At 51.9% G+C, this 15,490-nt stretch overlaps 6 protein-coding genes and 1 non-coding gene across 7 annotated transcripts; 2 read left to right on the forward strand and 5 right to left on the reverse strand.

Annotated features, from left to right (window-relative positions):
- Nucleotides 1-41: 41 nt before the first annotated feature.
- On the reverse strand, nucleotides 42-112 carry BP01DRAFT_t12. The gene has a single exon. It is a non-coding gene; the product is annotated as a tRNA-Gly (tRNA).
- Nucleotides 113-3,801: 3,689 nt separating this feature from the next.
- Nucleotides 3,802-5,233, reverse strand: BP01DRAFT_396359 (uncharacterized protein; the record flags this gene model as incomplete). Its single annotated transcript, XM_025578471.1, has 2 exons — nucleotides 3,802-5,093; nucleotides 5,152-5,233. The coding sequence occupies 2 exons, from the start codon at nucleotides 5,231-5,233 to the stop codon at nucleotides 3,802-3,804; spliced, it is 1,374 nt and encodes a 457-aa protein (XP_025435692.1).
- A 2,470-nt stretch (nucleotides 5,234-7,703) lies between these two features.
- BP01DRAFT_352267 (uncharacterized protein) lies at nucleotides 7,704-8,945 on the reverse strand. The gene has a single exon (XM_025573906.1). It carries the CDS (start codon nucleotides 8,581-8,583, stop codon nucleotides 8,098-8,100), a length of 486 nt encoding a protein of 161 aa, XP_025435693.1. The 5' UTR covers nucleotides 8,584-8,945; the 3' UTR covers nucleotides 7,704-8,097.
- A 242-nt stretch (nucleotides 8,946-9,187) lies between these two features.
- On the reverse strand, nucleotides 9,188-11,683 carry bfr1 (putative nuclear segregation protein (Bfr1)). The gene is made up of 3 exons (XM_025577780.1): nucleotides 11,278-11,683; nucleotides 9,874-11,055; nucleotides 9,188-9,821 (listed from the first exon to the last, which is right to left on the reverse strand). The coding sequence occupies exons 1-3, from the start codon at nucleotides 11,404-11,406 to the stop codon at nucleotides 9,603-9,605; spliced, it is 1,530 nt and encodes a 509-aa protein (XP_025435694.1). The 5' UTR covers nucleotides 11,407-11,683; the 3' UTR covers nucleotides 9,188-9,602.
- A 153-nt stretch (nucleotides 11,684-11,836) lies between these two features.
- Nucleotides 11,837-13,358, forward strand: BP01DRAFT_352270 (DNA-directed RNA polymerase core subunit RPB5). The gene is made up of 3 exons (XM_025573907.1): nucleotides 11,837-12,097; nucleotides 12,180-12,262; nucleotides 12,382-13,358. The coding sequence occupies exons 1-3, from the start codon at nucleotides 11,999-12,001 to the stop codon at nucleotides 12,905-12,907; spliced, it is 708 nt and encodes a 235-aa protein (XP_025435695.1). The 5' UTR covers nucleotides 11,837-11,998; the 3' UTR covers nucleotides 12,908-13,358.
- BP01DRAFT_3833 (uncharacterized protein) lies at nucleotides 12,987-13,390 on the forward strand. Its single transcript, XM_025577419.1, has one exon. The coding sequence runs from the start codon at nucleotides 13,067-13,069 to the stop codon at nucleotides 13,346-13,348; it is 282 nt and encodes a 93-aa protein (XP_025435696.1). The 5' UTR covers nucleotides 12,987-13,066; the 3' UTR covers nucleotides 13,349-13,390.
- A 267-nt stretch (nucleotides 13,391-13,657) lies between these two features.
- BP01DRAFT_286206 (putative integral membrane protein Pth11-like) lies at nucleotides 13,658-15,440 on the reverse strand (the record flags this gene model as incomplete). Its single annotated transcript, XM_025571460.1, has 2 exons — nucleotides 13,658-15,011; nucleotides 15,082-15,440. 2 exons carry the CDS (start codon nucleotides 15,438-15,440, stop codon nucleotides 13,658-13,660), a joined length of 1,713 nt encoding a protein of 570 aa, XP_025435697.1.
- Between the last annotated feature and the right edge of the window lie 50 nt (nucleotides 15,441-15,490).

Below are 15,490 nucleotides of genomic sequence, written 5' to 3' on the forward strand. Positions count from 1 at the left end.
AAGCAGTTGGGGAGAGTGGAACTGCAAAAAGAGAATTTTAGTGCATCATCCGTGAATCGAACACGGGCCTCATCGATGGCAACGATGAATTCTACCACTAGACCAATGATGCTATTTTATGGTAATGGATTGGTAAAATGTTATTATGACAATATGCAACGCACTAGCTCCATCCCATGTTATGGTTCCACCAACTTCAACACTCTTCCTCCAACTCTTCCTCCAACACAACCGTATCCCATTCAGCGCGGTCAGACACAGAGGCTTCAATCTTCTCTGCAGCTCTACTTGTGACATTCTTGCTTTGGTAAATGGGGGGGGAGAAACAGACATCACGACACCTCATCAGTCCTCAGGTATAGAACCGACCACCTGCCGTGATCTGAGTGGCGAAGCTTCTCTGTGAAATGAGAGCCCATGATCGACGCATACTATACCCGCAGGTGCCTTTGCTCCCCTTACCTTTCCATTGACTCGTGTATCTAGCAAGAACCATGCATCGCATATAGAGATGTCATTCATTGAGAATCATGGACCAGTTGCGCTCAGGTTTTACAGAGCAAAATTGTCTATCACCTAAGTTAGGTACAAGCACATTCACCGAGACAGGCATCGTGGTTCATGAATGTACTGATAACATGTTCAACCCAAAGTGTGTAATCGATAAACAATCTTAGATACTGGGATAGATATCAGATGCTGGGACACACTTTGCCCACGGTGCTGTAAAAGGGAAAAAGAAAAGGAAAAAGAAAAAGCAAACCAAAGCAAGCCAGAAAGTAACCTCGTAGCAGCAAATGCGACACCTCACTTTACTCGAGTGCATTTCTCTGGAATAATGGCAAAGCACGACGATCGTACCCTTGGAGGTCTTGTCTCATTTGCTGCACGGCGGGTCCAGGGACGTGCAAATCGCCCCAAAGGCGGCTCTTTGTTGGTTAGCCCTGGTCCAAAGGATTCGGGTGGGGGGGATAATCCGTATGAAAGTTGTTAGACGGGGTTTGGCCCCATGAGTTAGAACTAATGCCAAAGCCACCTGCAGGGGGACTGTTGAGTGCTTGGGCTTGCTGCTCGCGGCGAAGGACAAATGGCTGAGCTCCTCCGAACAACGGGGGACTTTGAGGAAACCTTCTAGAGATTATCCTACCATTTGAGCTGGTCGGATCGCTGGGAGGCTGTTCAGGGGGCACTACTCTGCGAGGGGATGCTTCATATGTCTCATATGTAAAGCGTGGTGGAAGGAGATTTTCCACGGTCTCGATCATTGGAAAGGTAGCCTCAATTCCATGGGGAGCACGCATGGTGTTTTCAATGGTTTGGTAAATCTCCCTGGTGTCACACTGACACCACACCCATCCACAGCCGCAGTCGTAACAGAACTCCGCGCCACAAAGACATCTAAGTCCCAATATCATGCTTTAGTATAGGGGTAACAACCCGGGGCACGACGACAGAAAAGGAAGATCTGACTAACTTGATGTGCCTACATCCAGAATGGAGCTCCACGAGTCGATTACAAGCAAAACATGTCTGCCACTTGAACCTCCGTGCAGTCTCCAAAAGCTGGTTGAGAGCATTATTGGTCGGACATTGACCTGTATGGGACGGTCCTTTGCAGCTCGCACAAGTCATCTGTCCACAGTCGGGACACCTGGCCCCTGCATAGCTGATCCATGCTGGAGGAATAAAGGCAGAACACCGCTCACGGGAGCAGTAGACCTTACTGGGTGTTGCAAACTCAACCACTTTCTTCTCATACTTGTGTAATGTGTCAGGCGGGAGGTGTTGGTGGGCATGTCTCAAGTCGTAAGGCTGCGAACAGCACATTGGAGGAAACTGGCCTCCCTCGGTCAAAGAGACCTTGACTTGTCGGTCCAGACACGATGGACAGTATTCATGCCAACAAGGTGCGCGATACAGATGGTGCTCTGGTATGTCTTCCGCGCAGGCAGTGCATTGACGTCTGGGGGGCATCAGGGCCGAGGTAAAGGTCGTTCTGGCCGGATAACGCATCGATACTTGGTACAGTGTGTAGTAGTCTTTGTGATCGGTGATGCAATTCGTAGCTCTTGGAACGAATGAGATCTATGGTAGAAATTGCTGGTTTGGCTGTTGTGCTGTGCTGTGGAAGAGGGGAAGGAAGAGGAAGAAGAAGAAGGGAAGGAGTAAAAATAAAAGGAAGGACCAGTGGATATGGATTGGAAGCTTTTATTCACCGCAAAGGGATTGGCTCGGTGTTTTCCCAGCTCTCGAGGCGGCTCATAGTTGTCTGTTTGTTCATTTCCTGATACCTGCAGTCATAATGAGCACATCGTTCAATTCATTCACTTCCCCTCATCTTCTATGCTTACCGGCACCTCCTCGCTTCTTAACTCTCATTTTGACAAAACTCGCTACTCTCAGTCACCTTGATCTAGCTTCTATACCTCTGCCTGAAACTGCCATCATGCCATCTCAGCTTGTGAACAGGTCCTCTTCATCAGATTCTGACGGGTCTGGCTCTTTCACTGCCACCTAGTCTAAGCAACCTACCCTTTGCTTCAATTTCAAGAAGGTGAAGACGCTTTTTGGGCAATGCACCGTGAAAACCATGGAGAGATTATACTTGTCTCTGTAAGATGGGCACACATGAAACCTCCCTGTCTGTTACTAATCAGGGCGCGTCGTGTACGGAGTGTTGTGACCACGCTCTCAGCAAGCCTGTGTTCTACCAGGATCCCCATGCACGGTGAGCTCCACTAGATTTCTTAGTGCTAGTTTACCTTGGAACTAACTGTCACTCTAGTTTCTTGGAGTATGAACATGGCTACTTCGATCGTCTCAACATTGGAGCGGTATTAGACCCGGATACAGGATTTTTGCATTAGAGTGATCCAGCCTATGCCATTGGAATCACTGACAAATACTCTCGCTAGCCGTCGCGGGCCTCCGGGGAGTGTATGTGCTAAAAAATGATCTCATTCAAGATGAGTTCTATCAATGCTGCTGGAGCAAAAGCAGCTTCACTGGAGTTGTTGCTCGTGACTGGACTAGAACCTCGAATGTACGGACTGTCCTGAAACTCCAGCGGTGGGCTGGCGAATTAAACTGTTAGCTAGCTCGGCGACCTTCAACTTGTCCGCTACCTCTCAGCGCTACTTGGAGTTGATCGCACAGAGCAAGATTGAAGATTGGATTGTTCTTTGTTGCGCCCAAAAAAGAAGCTAAGTAACAAGGTAATTATGGCCATCCCGAGTAAGAACAACCATTGCTAGCTAGAGCAGGGAGCTGTGACAGCTTGTTCTATGTTGTTTTCAAACACGATTACTCCGGATGCACCGTTGAGACACCAGGCAATACCTTGGCCTTTAGTAGTATAGAATAATCTTTAGAATGTTGTTGGATTCCCGGAATGGTACGCGTTGCTCGATTTACTTGGAATTATGGTATAAAATTCACAAGGCTCGTGGAATTACTCTAGATTTGGATCTTCAGGTGGAAGTTCGTGAGATGAGAGAGAAGTAACAGAATCAGGCTTACCAGTCTATTTGATTGGGTCAACACGCTTATCTCCATGCTTCATGATACAGTGTTGATTGCGCGGTGGCCCAAGGGGTGTCTTGGTAAGAAAGAGCTACCTATTGGACAGGCCTGTCTCAATATACTGGACCCATACGTTTTCTACAGACTCGACAATAAGACGGCGTGTTTGATGAAAGCTAATACCTGTATTTTGTACCATGCAGGGCTAATAATAAGGCTGATAAGAAAAGAAGTCAGTACGCGAATTCATCAAGCGTGTGTATCTCAGGCCGAAGCCTTTCACCCCATATTTCCAATCGCCTCGTTGCTCCCATGGAAAATCAACAGATGACGTTCCAAAGTTTGTTTACTGGCCAAACCACGATTACACACGGGGCAGTGGGGTTTTATCCCTTCATGCTTCCTGCGCCAATGCCGCTCCACGTCATTTGAACGCGTGAATGTCTTGCCACAAATGTCGCCGTTGTCCAACGGCTTTAAACACTTGTATCGCCCACCGATCTCCGCATATTGATAACTTATGTTCCGGTCAGAATACCTTGACCGGCGTTGGCCTTTCTGCACAGAGTTGTGCTGCAGTTGGGAGCTGGTATGCACGGGAGACATTGGGGTACTGGGGCCTCCACCGGGTTGTCGCTCCTGGAACCCGGAATTTTTCGAAGAAGTCTCTAGATTGCTTCTCATATAGCTTGCCCCAGAGGCTTGAAAGGAATGCTGTTGCACCGCCGGCTGTACAGAAGAGGACGAAGTGCGGCTTCTTCCAAGGGTTCCAGCAGGATGAAGTTGCTGGTGAAACGCCGCTTGAACAGAAAGAGGTCTCAAAAGGTCTCTCTCATTATCTAGAGGTAGATTCTGCAACTGAGACTGCCGATACAGCTGCTGCTGCTGCTGCAATCCCGATTGAGAAGAAGCGGGCTCTGCGAGCAATTCACAAGACTCTCGAGTAGACTTCAGCACCTCCGACTTCGATTGCATTGAACGGAGCATCTCGCGGCAATCTGCGAGGGCATGAGACGATCCTTGCTGCACAGGCTGCTGTGACCATGTTTGTGAAGAGTGAGGCCCGCTGCCTCCCCCGAGGGCTGGACTGGATTGGTGCTGCTGCTCCTGCTGCAAATCCGACAGCATTCGAGAGGAGTCCACGCTGTCTCCCCCGAGAGTTTCAGCAGGTTGTATCTGCAGATGCAGCTGCTGGGCTTCAACAGACTGCCCCTGCACGTGAGACGACTGCTGCTCTTCCCAGTGCATCTCCTGTGCCGGGGGAATCAGGGTCGGCTGCCGCTCACGCTTCACCTTCTGCATAGCATCCTCAAACATACAGTCCCCCCAGCTGCACCAACCCTCCCCCTCTTTGTGCTCGACCTTGAGAGGCCACGCAGGTCCGCAAAGGGGACAGTACTTCTGGAGCGTAAACTGCTCCATCCATGGAAGACAGAACTTGTCAAGACACTTGGGATGGAGGAGGGAACGACAAGCAACTCGGCTGCAACGATAGACGACGTCTGCACTCGGACCTGGATCCTCTGCGGTTGCGTAGTGACGGTTTATGCCGCACTCCTGAGGCGACTGGTCTGTTTTTTTCGTTGGTACTGTCAGTCTATTCAGACTCGAGGATTGCGTCGAACTCACCCCATGGCTCGATGGTTCCATCGGACTTGGGAAGAAGCATGGCGTCAGAACCCTCGCCTGAGCGGAAAGGATTGTGGTTCATGGTTGTAGTCTTTGGTGATATTGATTTGAAGTGGTAGTGTTCAGGACAACTCCCAGATTTACCTTTGTTGTGCTGGTGTAGATGCCTGGAGGATGGGTGGTGGAGTGACGGGAGAGGGACGGGCTAAGGAGGGAGGGACAATAACAGAGAGGCAGAGGTGCAGTACCAGTTCAGTGATAGACGCTGAGAGTTGTTAGAGAGCTCGTTATCAAATGTAGATTAGTCCTGCTGAGGTAGTATCATGCTTGATTTCATCTCTGGATGTGGTGAATCACAATTAAGCTATGCTATCCTCATCTGATACGCATCTAACCTATATCCAGATGTGAGGCAGTTTCAATCTGCTTGCTCTTCTGTCACCCGAGTACTGAAGTGGATGTTGTAAGGTGCAGATACTAGACCTGATAGGATACCTTCTTCTTAATTCAATTGTGCTTTGTGTGTATTGATTCACAGTGAATCTATACTATCCACTTCTGGTATGCATCTAGCCTATATTCAGATATGAGCCCATCTCATTGTTCTTCATTGTGCATTCTCTCTCTCTATGTGTTTGTGTATTCACAGTAAGTTGATATTATCTACTTCTTTGTATATATTGAGCCTGTATTCAGATGTGAGTCCATTTACATCTGCTTACTCTTCTTCTGCTCCTCTGCAAGGCAGGCCTGGAAGAATTGCGGGCCGTGAGCCAGACTGCAAGATCGTGGATTGAGTTAGTGATGTGGACTCCATTTGGACTAAATACTCCAGATGTTTGCATACAACAAGAACTTCCATATGGAAGAGACATCTTACTAGGTCTTGGGTTGGTTCTAATGATATAAAAACAAGCTTTTTCGCAGGGGTACAAGTGGAATGGAGGGGGGCGGGCGGATAACCAGTACCGATACGCGATCGAATAACAACTAGATATCGAGGTCCAGTGCTGACTATACTGAGGAGATCACTAGCAGCTGGAATGCTCTATTCGAGCAAGTGGAGTCTGTAACCTGATGCTATTACATTAGGTATATTCAACAGTTGGTAGGTTAACCTGTAAACCAAGTAGTTAGTATGACATAGAAGTCATAGTTATAGTAAGTAGTTACTGTAACTTATAGTTAATACAAGTGGGGGCTACTAGTACTAAAAGTAGTGGCGGCAAGGACCGGCGGGGAATCCACCGGTGGTTCCAGATCCGTCACCGTCGCATCGCATCCCAGATCCCCAGCCACCGCATTTCTCTTATCCTGACCTTCGTCATCTCCGCTTCTCCTCTCTTGTTTTCGTCTTCATCTTACTGACTCCGTACATAGTTATTCCCCTGGTTGACTTAATCATGTCTTCTCATTAATCGACTACATCTATCCAACACCATCATCATACAATAAACCATCGCATACTTCGCTTCCACTTTCACTTTACACTTCTTCTCTTCTCCCCAACAATTTCCGCGCCGCAACCATCGTACACCCAAACAAAACAACCACACCACAACAAACCCGGCACAACATCCTCATCCAGCCCGAAAAAATGCCACCCCTCCCCCTCGACCCTCGAATATCACAATCCCACCCACAACCACACCCACAACCCTCGACAACCTATCTCGACCTCCACCCCCTCTCCGCCCGCAACTCCCAAGCATACACCCAACTCACAACCCTCCCCTCCACCTACAACTACTCCCCGCACATCAGCCCCGGCACAATCGTGGGCATTGTCCTCGGCAGCGTTCTGGGCTTTCTGTTGGTGCTCTACCTCCTCTACCTCGCCTTAACGTCCGGCCGGAAATTCTCCCCTTCCACCACCACCGGCGCCAGCACGATCCTCACGGGCAGTGGCAGCGGCACCACATCCTCCACCTCCTCCGCGCCCGGCGAAGTCATCGTTGAAGAGCATCTCAGTTCGCGGTCCCCGCGCTCGCATCGCTCCGCCCGGCGGTATGCGAAACGGGGCAAAGGGCGGCGAGTACGACGCGAGGAGGAGATCATTGAGGAAGGGTATATCCCCCCAACGATGCATGCGGGGGGTGCGGGGGCGGTGCATCCGCCGCGGTCGAAGCATCACTTACGACACCACGGACAGCATCCCGAGATGGTGGAGAGTGTGGTGTCGAGTGAGAGGTCGGATATGGTGACGGTTATGGAAGAGCATTCGAGTGTGGAGGGAGGGCCGCCGAGGAGGGCAAGATCTGGGAGGAAGGGGTATCGCGCGGTGGATCTGGATGCGGTGGAGGGGTTGTCGGTTGATGGGAGTTTGAGGTCGTAGGTTTTGAGTGATAATGATGATGGGTTATGGAAGGAAAAAAGGAAATAGAGGCTGGGGAATAATGGGCTGATGATGATGGTGTTTCTTTGATACCCTGCGAATTTATTCTGCATTTGATCTATTGACTATTGAAGGTTGTTATGAATTATGTTTATGAGATGATGCATGGCTATTATGTTCGGGGTACGCATTTGCATGATAAAAATTCAAGTCAGCGACTAATGATAATGATGATTGATGATTGACAGTAACTAACTACCTATGCTATGGAATCCGAATTTTCCGTCTGAGCAGCAATACAGATAAGCCGAGGAAAGCAATAGCATCGCCTATCTAACATAGCAACCCCATACAGACAGAAGTAAGAAAGATAAATACCTAGAATAAATCATCACTCCATCCCAATAAAAACACACAACTTCCAGAACCCCCGCCCCTCCTTAACCAACCCTCAAAAGCAAACCAAAAATGATCACAAAAAGGGAACCATCAGCGCCCGAACCCCAATCCAGCTAGAACCCCAGTACGAACCCAACCCCAAACATCCTTCCGTCAACCATCATCATCATCATCATCAACACAACCACCCTCCAAAACCAGTCAGCCATCCCCTAAAACAATATATCCAAACAGCAACAACAAGCCAACGCAGCCATAATCCCCGCACAGATGCCGCCCCCAGACGAGCCTCCACCCCGGTCCCCACCAGCATAATACCCCTGCGGCGGCGGTTGTTGCGGGTAGTACATGGGTTGCTGTTGGGGCGGGGGCGAGCCCGGATAACCCTGCGGCGGAGGGTAGTAACCACCGCCGCCGCCTTGCGGGGGGCCGTAGCCCTGTTGTTGCGGGGGATAGCCGCCTTGATTGTAGTAGTCTTGGGAGGCGCCTTGCGGGTAGGGTTGCTGTTGGTTTGGGTAGTGGTAGGGGCCGGCGTCGTGGACGGGGGAGGGGTAGGAGGGGGGTGGATTATCCTGGGGGGTTGAGGTTAGTTTGGTTGATATGATCGGATAAAATACGCGGATTGAAGGTTGGAGAAGAGGAATAGAATGTAGCTGGTCGGAGATGGCCAGGGTGAAGGGGGATGGATGGCGGTACATACGGGTTTATTGTAAGCCATGTTGGAGAAGGTGGATGACGTTGCTAGTCACACGGCAATGTGGTGGTCAAGATGTAGGACGGCTCTGCGAGATCGAGATGGAAGACCTGAGCAACAGTTCACAAAGTAGTGAGTAGCGCAGGGAGGAAGAGTAAAAGGAGGGAAGATGAGGGGAAGCGAAGGAAACGAGGAGAAAGTGCAGTTTTCGAAAAACCCCATGGAACCTTGGCGGGAAGCCGGATCAGGCAACCAAGTTGTCGCTCCTCCACGAAATTCCTGGCCATTTCGAGATGTGGGGGCGCAGCACAATGTGGCAGTGTCCCTGATAGTTGAGTAGCTTCATAGTTCCCATTGAGAGAGGACACTGTCTTCGTACAGACATACTATCTACGTAGTAATTAAGTACTGTCTATGTCAGACCTCAGGTGACCTCCACAGATCATCGCCACGCCGCTGATCATACCAGCCCCTGCATGTTTGACACAAGCCGATGCGTTCATGACACCGCCTTATCTTATCGCAAATCTGGGGCATCTTCAGTGGAACAGAACTTGTCTACACCAGTCTTCCAATCACCCAACTACTATTCACCAATCACTTTCTTTCAAGTGCAATTAGATTCGCTAAACGCTATCGTTTTCGCCAGTTCTCCACCGACTCAGCTGAAGGTAGACAAGAAAAAGGAATTAGATAAATTGATTACACAAGAAGACAACAGACCAGTCCAGAAGCCGGTCCCAACATGTAAACGCACGGTGATCATCGTGGTCACCAATACCCGTGCATATTGGCGTCCTTCTCTTCGGAGGGGTGGGTCGGAGTGGAGAGCAGGGGAAGAAGGATCATCAGAGGTAGGCAAGAGAATAGATCATGGGAAAGTTATAGGGGTAGATGCAACGAAGAAAACCAAAGTCACACGAATATATAGTCAGCTTTTGGGTTCTAACCATGCACATTCGCTGATGCGGTCAAAATGCAAGTGCAATGCAATGCAACGGTCTATGCGAAGGCGGTCGGCGTTTAAGCCTGCTCCTCCACGGTGGCTTTCTCGAGCTCTTCCGTGACGTCGGCGACGGCGTCCTCCTCCTGCTTCAGCTCAGCATCAGCAGAGACCTTGCCGTTGACACCGCTGTTCTTGATGGCCACCTTCTTGGCGCCGTCGGTGGCCCGGTCGTCGTGGGCCGCGGCGGTCTCCTCAGCCTCCAGGCGGGCAATCTCCTCCTGGGCCTTCTTGATGTTCTGTGCACAAAGTTAGCAGTGACCAAAATAGCTCGACACAGTCATTACTCACCTCCTCAGTCTTAGCGGCCTGGTTCTTCTTCCACTCGGTGATCTTGGCCGCAAGCTTCTCAACCACGGCAGGGACGTCGGCCTGGTTCATGGGAGGGTCGATCTTGACCTTGGCGAAGTCCTCAATGACACCAACGTTGAGGTTGAACTTGGACTCGGCGGGGGCAGCGGCAGCCGGGCTGCCATTGGCGCCCTTCTTGCCCTTCTTGCCCTTCTTGCCGCCAGTGCCAACAAAGTAGTCCTCCTCGCGGTCATCCTTCTTCAGGACCTTCATGCCCTTGAGGCCTGAGTCATCAACAGTACGGCCAATCTCGGCGCGGAAGTTGGAGCCCTCGTCCTTCTTGTCGTCCAAACCCAGAGCAGCGAAGTCGTAGGCGGGGTAAAAGTGACGGATCAGACCCTGGGCGATCAAGAGCTCATCAGTGTAGGCAGGGCGGGAGGCCTCCTCCAGCTTCTTGTCAGCGACCTTCTTGCGCTTCTCGCGCTCGAAAGCCTCGCGCTGGGCCTTCTGCTTCTCGCGGCGGATTCTCCAGGCCTCATCCTCGTACTCCTTGTACGCCTTGCGGGCCTTGTAGTAGTTGTCCTTGATCTCGCGAATGGCGGTCCACTTCTTCTGCTGCTCGGCGTGCAGCTTGGTGCGCTCGTCGCGCAGCGCGTTCAAGTTCTTGAAGGCACTGTCCTGCTCGGCCTTGATGGCGTCGAGCTCCTTCTGGATCTCAGCGTACTTGTCGCTGAGAGCCTTGGCCTCGGGGTTGTCCAAGGTCTTCTTGAGCGTAGCGATCTGGTTCTTCAGGTCGTTGATAGCATTTTGGGCCTCCTCGAGGCCGGCGAAGTTCTTGCGCTGCTTGCGGAGGTTGGAGACATCCGAAAGAGTCTTGCGCTCGTCGACCAGGCGCAGCGTACCGGAGTCAACCTGCTTCTCGAGACGGGCGATTTCCTTGTCCAACTCCTCAATGTTCTTGAACGACATGCGACCGCGCGAGTTGTTCTGCTCGGAGATGCGGGCCTTCAAGGTGGCATCCAGAGCGTTGATCTTCTCCTGGGTGCTGGAGCGGCCGGCCTTGAAGCCGGACTGCTTCTGACGGATCGAGGACAGCTCGGCGCGGAGTTCTTGCTGTCTCTTCGCGGTGGGCGAGTCCTGGTTGTTGGGCTTGGCAGCCTCGATCTTGGCCTTGATCTCATTCTTGGGTTGGGTTAGCTCGATGCCATGTCAAGCAACGTGTCAAGGGGGTTTCGCATTGCAATTGGGTGCCTGGAGGCCATATGAAAGCGTAGCACCAAAAGAAGGCCATAGAAGCCGGACGAAGGAAAAAGAGGCCACGGTGCGGAACCGTCAAGCACCGTAAACAACACAATCCGAGGCTTACTGAAGGCCAGTTCGAGGCAAAAGGAATCATTCACATACCAGCTTCTCCTGAACAGCAGTGTGTTCCTTCTCAGCCTGGGCCAATTCGGCCTTAAAGGTCTCCTCATTGGGCTTGGTGGGCTTCACCTTCTGCTCCGTGGCAGGAGCGGACTTGGCGTCAGCGGACATGGTGAAAGATGGTGAGGGGATGAAGGGAGAAATGCAATTGACAAATAAAAGAGGAATTGATCAAAAGAGGTTAATCAATTAGTCAATTGGGAGAAAATCAACCCGAGAGGAAAGAAAGTGGGGGGTTGAGAGAGAGAGAGAGAGAGGGAGAGGGAGGTGGAAAGAAAGAAAGGGAAAGGAAGTTTACAGCCAAATCCGTTAGTAGGCCGTCAATCAGGCAGTCAGTCAGTCAGTAATCAGTAACACTAATCAGTCAGACCGCAGTCAACAACAAGACCCGACCTCGTGCTCTTTTTCTCTCCGTTCCTCTGAACCAGTGACTGTTTGGGCGGCGGGCGGTGGGCGGCGCTTAGAGTTTGGCGCCTTTAGCGCAGGTCCGCCGGATTTTTCGAGGCCCGGCATTTTACTTTGCATTCAATTCACCTTCCATCCGCCTTTGACCTTCATTTGCCCGCCAGCTTTCTTTCACCTTTGCCTGTTTCTCCAGCGTCATTTCAGTCGCTGTGATTTCGCCGCGAGTAGTTTCGGTTTCCGATTCGGATTATCGATCACCTTCATATTATACGTGCGACGTGCTTCGAAAGCTTTCGTCATGGATGAGGACTACTCTACCGGGTCGGTGGACGCCGACCGCGAGATGACCAGACTTTGGCGCACATGGAGGACAGTCTTTGAGATGCTCCTGGACCGGGTGAGCAAGCTCCCACCGATATTGAGTCTCGGACCGCCTTGCGACGAGCAATCACTGATGGGATTTTCCTCATGGACTACAGGGCTACGAAGTCACGGAGGAGGAAGTGCAAATCCCTCTGGCCGAATTCAAGAGAAAATATTCCGACCCTCTGGGCTACCCTGAGTACGCGACCGCCCTGTGTGCCTTATATACTCTCTACCTATCCAGCATCCCCTTCACCCTCCTTCCCAATTTAATCGCACAGCTACAACTTCAACCCGAATCTAACCCCTCAAAAACAGCCGCAACAAAATGAAAATCAGCGCCCGCCCCACCGAAGCCATGCAAGCCAAATACACGCCCCTCCCCAGCAAATCCAACCCCTCGCCGCAACCCGACTGCGGCACCATCTACGTGGAGTTCTGCCCGGACTCGACGGGCGTCGGCACCAAGCAGGTGCGCGCCTTCAACCACTTCGTCGACGAGAATAACTTCCATACGGGTGTCTTCATCACCCAGATCGCCATCTCCCCCTCGGCCGTGCGCCTCCTCAGCGGCGTCCCCGGCCGCATCTGCGAACACTTCCAGGAGCAGGACCTGCTGGTCAACATCACCCGCCACGAGCTCGTCCCCAAGCACGTCCTGCTGAGCCCGGACGAGAAGGCCCGCCTGCTCGAGCGCTACCGTCTCAAGGAGTCCCAGCTGCCCCGCATTCAGGTCAATGACCCCGTTGCCCGGTACCTGGGTCTGCGGAGGGGGCAGGTTGTTAAGATTATCCGGAAGAGTGAGACCGCTGGCCGGTATGCCAGTTATCGCTGGGTTATCTAAACTTTTCTCGTTTGTGCGAGAGAAAACGGTGGTGTGGTGAGGGGCGGTCTGGCGGATCGTTTCTTTTGGAATGGAGTCACTCTTCCGTACTTGGATCTCTGGTGCAGGTGATACAGGGCCGGGGTGGTCCTGCTCTCACAGCACCTGTATCACCAGTGCATGGCTTTATGCAGCAAGAGTGGGATACTAAGTGCGAAGGCGAAGCGAACGAAAGAAGAAAGAGAAAAACAAGAAAAAATATTGTCTAATTACAGGCATCGGGCAGCATGGCGTAAGGGCGAAAAAGTTTTTCCAATAACCAAAGTCAATTTGTTTTACCTTTTCTCTTTTCACGCATTATTATTGATAGGAGACAGCTGTTCTAGCTGTTGGGTGGCTTCACCTGGATTGTTACCTACCTACTTACATACCATACCGACTTATACGATTACACACATATGAAGAGTTCGAATGGATGTTGTATATCACGCAATACTTTTATTCCGAGTTCGTTCCGTCGCGCTGGGTATCCATGTCTACATGATATTCGTAACCAATCGTTGCTTATGGGGTATTTGGTATCACTATGTTGTTGTGTATCTCGAAAACACATACCAGACTCCGTCGCCGACCCGACCGATAAACCCAATAACCTCCAAAGACCTCGTTCAGCAAAACACGCTAAAAAGCACCAGTAAACAATGATAAGTGTTACAGACACAGTTACGCGAATCAAATCATTCATGGTTATTCATGCTCTGCGGCGAATTGTCACCGCCGCGACAGCAACCCTCCTACATCCTGAAGCTCCACATCATCCCCTTCTGGGATCGGAGCCGACACATCGGGTTGCGAGCGATACGACGGGACAGGCGAATCCGGGAACTCGCTGAAATGCACGCTCGAAGCCCGGCGACGATTCAACGAAAGCGAAGTACGGCGGAGGCCACCAGCGCGGGGCGAAGCATACGGGAGAGATGCCGACGAGGGATGTCGATGACGGTGGTAGGTGGTGGTGGCGGCGGCATTGGGGTCTGGGGCCAGGTCCGGGTCCGGGTTCGGCGAGTCCGGGGAGGAGATGGCTGCTCCAAAGTCTTGGACGGCGGATATCCCGCTGCCACTGCTGCCATGTCGCGGTTGATCGGTGTAGTGTGAGGGATACGCGGTGGTGGGGGTGGGCGCGCTGAGTAGGCCGCCCACGTCGAAGATGGAGAGTTGGGTAGGGGATGAGACTTCTCGGGGCAGCAGCCCGTGCGGGGGAGAGAGGTTGGTTTGGATATATTCGTGCGGACTGACTTTGATGTCGAGGCTGCCTGTAGTCGACGTGCGATCATCGTCCATGCCACCGAGCGGTCGTTGGGTAAAGGACCAGTTCGGATTCAATAGTCCGCCAGGACGGCCTGTGAGGGTGTGGTAAGGGGCTGCGACCGGGGCCGGGCGAGGCAGATCCCTGTCTGAAGAGCACAACTCTGGCTCTAGACGGATGCCCAGACCCGCGGCCAGGTCGGAATCACTGCCCCATTGATGGTGGGTGATGGTTTGGCGGCGAAAGGAGCTATAGTCCATGTTCTCGCTGACTGAAGCGGATGCCAGGGCCTTCTTGAACTTGTTCTTCTTAAGGCCCTTATCACGCACGAAGGAGCCGATCACCACGGCATTGGACACCGCCGTTGCGACCAGTATCTCGAGCGATGCCAGGAGCGATCGATACTGTTGCTCCCCATCGTGCCAGATGACGGACGGCACTCTATAGAGTGTGATTGCCACGAGAATCAAGGACAAAGCGAACAAGACGACAAGGGCGGCTTTCCGCTTCAAAGGCATGTGTGTCATCATGATGAAAGGAATTGGGAATGCAACCAGAAGCAAATCGGTTATCACGTCGCAGGTCCCCATCACGATCAAGTTCGCATAGCCAAGGCGGCACTTCGGCCCTGGATCCGGTATGACTTGCCAGTAATGGGCGAACGGAGTGCATTCCGCGAGGGTAGCAATGACTACCGCGAGGAGGGTCGAGGCTAGGAAATAATAGAGCGATTTGCGGAAGATGTCGAGGGATCGCCGCCAGATCATGCCCGAGACACGTTTCAGAAACTCGCATACGGTGAATTTCGCCGTCCAGATACTGCTCCCATATTGCCGGGTTAGCGCATGTGTCACGCCATAGGATTTCGCGGAGATATTGAAGTGCTCACAAGACAGCATAGAAGATTCGTGCGACCAAAACCAGCTTACTACCAACCACTCTATGATTGATATTCTCGGCAGAGAGTCCCGCAGTCTTCACATTGTTGGTTCCCCATATCAAAATGACATGCACACAAGCCATCCGTATCAGTAGCGGAATGACACCGGCTAGCATGACCTTATCTTCCATGAAGAAGCGCTCGGTGCGGACATAGCGTCCGAACACTCGAGTGACAATGATCGCCAAGGAGAACCCAGTCGCCCACCAGCTCACAAGAAGGGTGGCGTTGTTGTCCAACTTGGTCCGAGGGTTGGGGGGCGCGGTGTCGAAAAGCCCTCGAGAATCCAACATCCATTGTATACTCATGGCCGCCGAGCCACCTCCGAAGAGGGGCCAGTGGACGCCAGGGAAGGGCG

Source organism: Aspergillus saccharolyticus, assembly GCF_003184585.1.
Source record: "Aspergillus saccharolyticus JOP 1030-1 unplaced genomic scaffold BP01scaffold_1, whole genome shotgun sequence".
Lineage (NCBI taxonomy): Eukaryota > Fungi > Ascomycota > Eurotiomycetes > Eurotiales > Aspergillaceae > Aspergillus > Aspergillus saccharolyticus.

Excerpts from the sequence above, each read along its gene's own strand:
- BP01DRAFT_3833 (XM_025577419.1), top strand. The coding sequence starts at position 13,067 with ATGGCTTTATGCAGCAAGAGTGGGATACTAAGTGCGAAGGCGAAGCGA.
- BP01DRAFT_352270 (XM_025573907.1), top strand. The coding sequence starts at position 11,999 with ATGGATGAGGACTACTCTACCGGGTCGGTGGACGCCGACCGCGAGATG. Across the intron at positions 12,098-12,179 it reads TTGAGATGCTCCTGGACCGG|GGCTACGAAGTCACGGAGGA; the intron begins GTGAGCAAGCTC and ends CATGGACTACAG. Across the intron at positions 12,263-12,381 it reads GACCCTCTGGGCTACCCTGA|CCGCAACAAAATGAAAATCA; the intron begins GTACGCGACCGC and ends CCTCAAAAACAG.
- bfr1 (XM_025577780.1), bottom strand. The coding sequence starts at position 11,406 with ATGTCCGCTGACGCCAAGTCCGCTCCTGCCACGGAGCAGAAGGTGAAG. Across the intron at positions 11,056-11,277 it reads CTGCTGTTCAGGAGAAGCTG|AATGAGATCAAGGCCAAGAT; the intron begins GTATGTGAATGA and ends ACCCAACCCAAG. Across the intron at positions 9,822-9,873 it reads AGGCCGCTAAGACTGAGGAG|AACATCAAGAAGGCCCAGGA; the intron begins GTGAGTAATGAC and ends CTTTGTGCACAG.
- BP01DRAFT_352267 (XM_025573906.1), bottom strand. The coding sequence starts at position 8,583 with ATGTACCGCCATCCATCCCCCTTCACCCTGGCCATCTCCGACCAGCTA.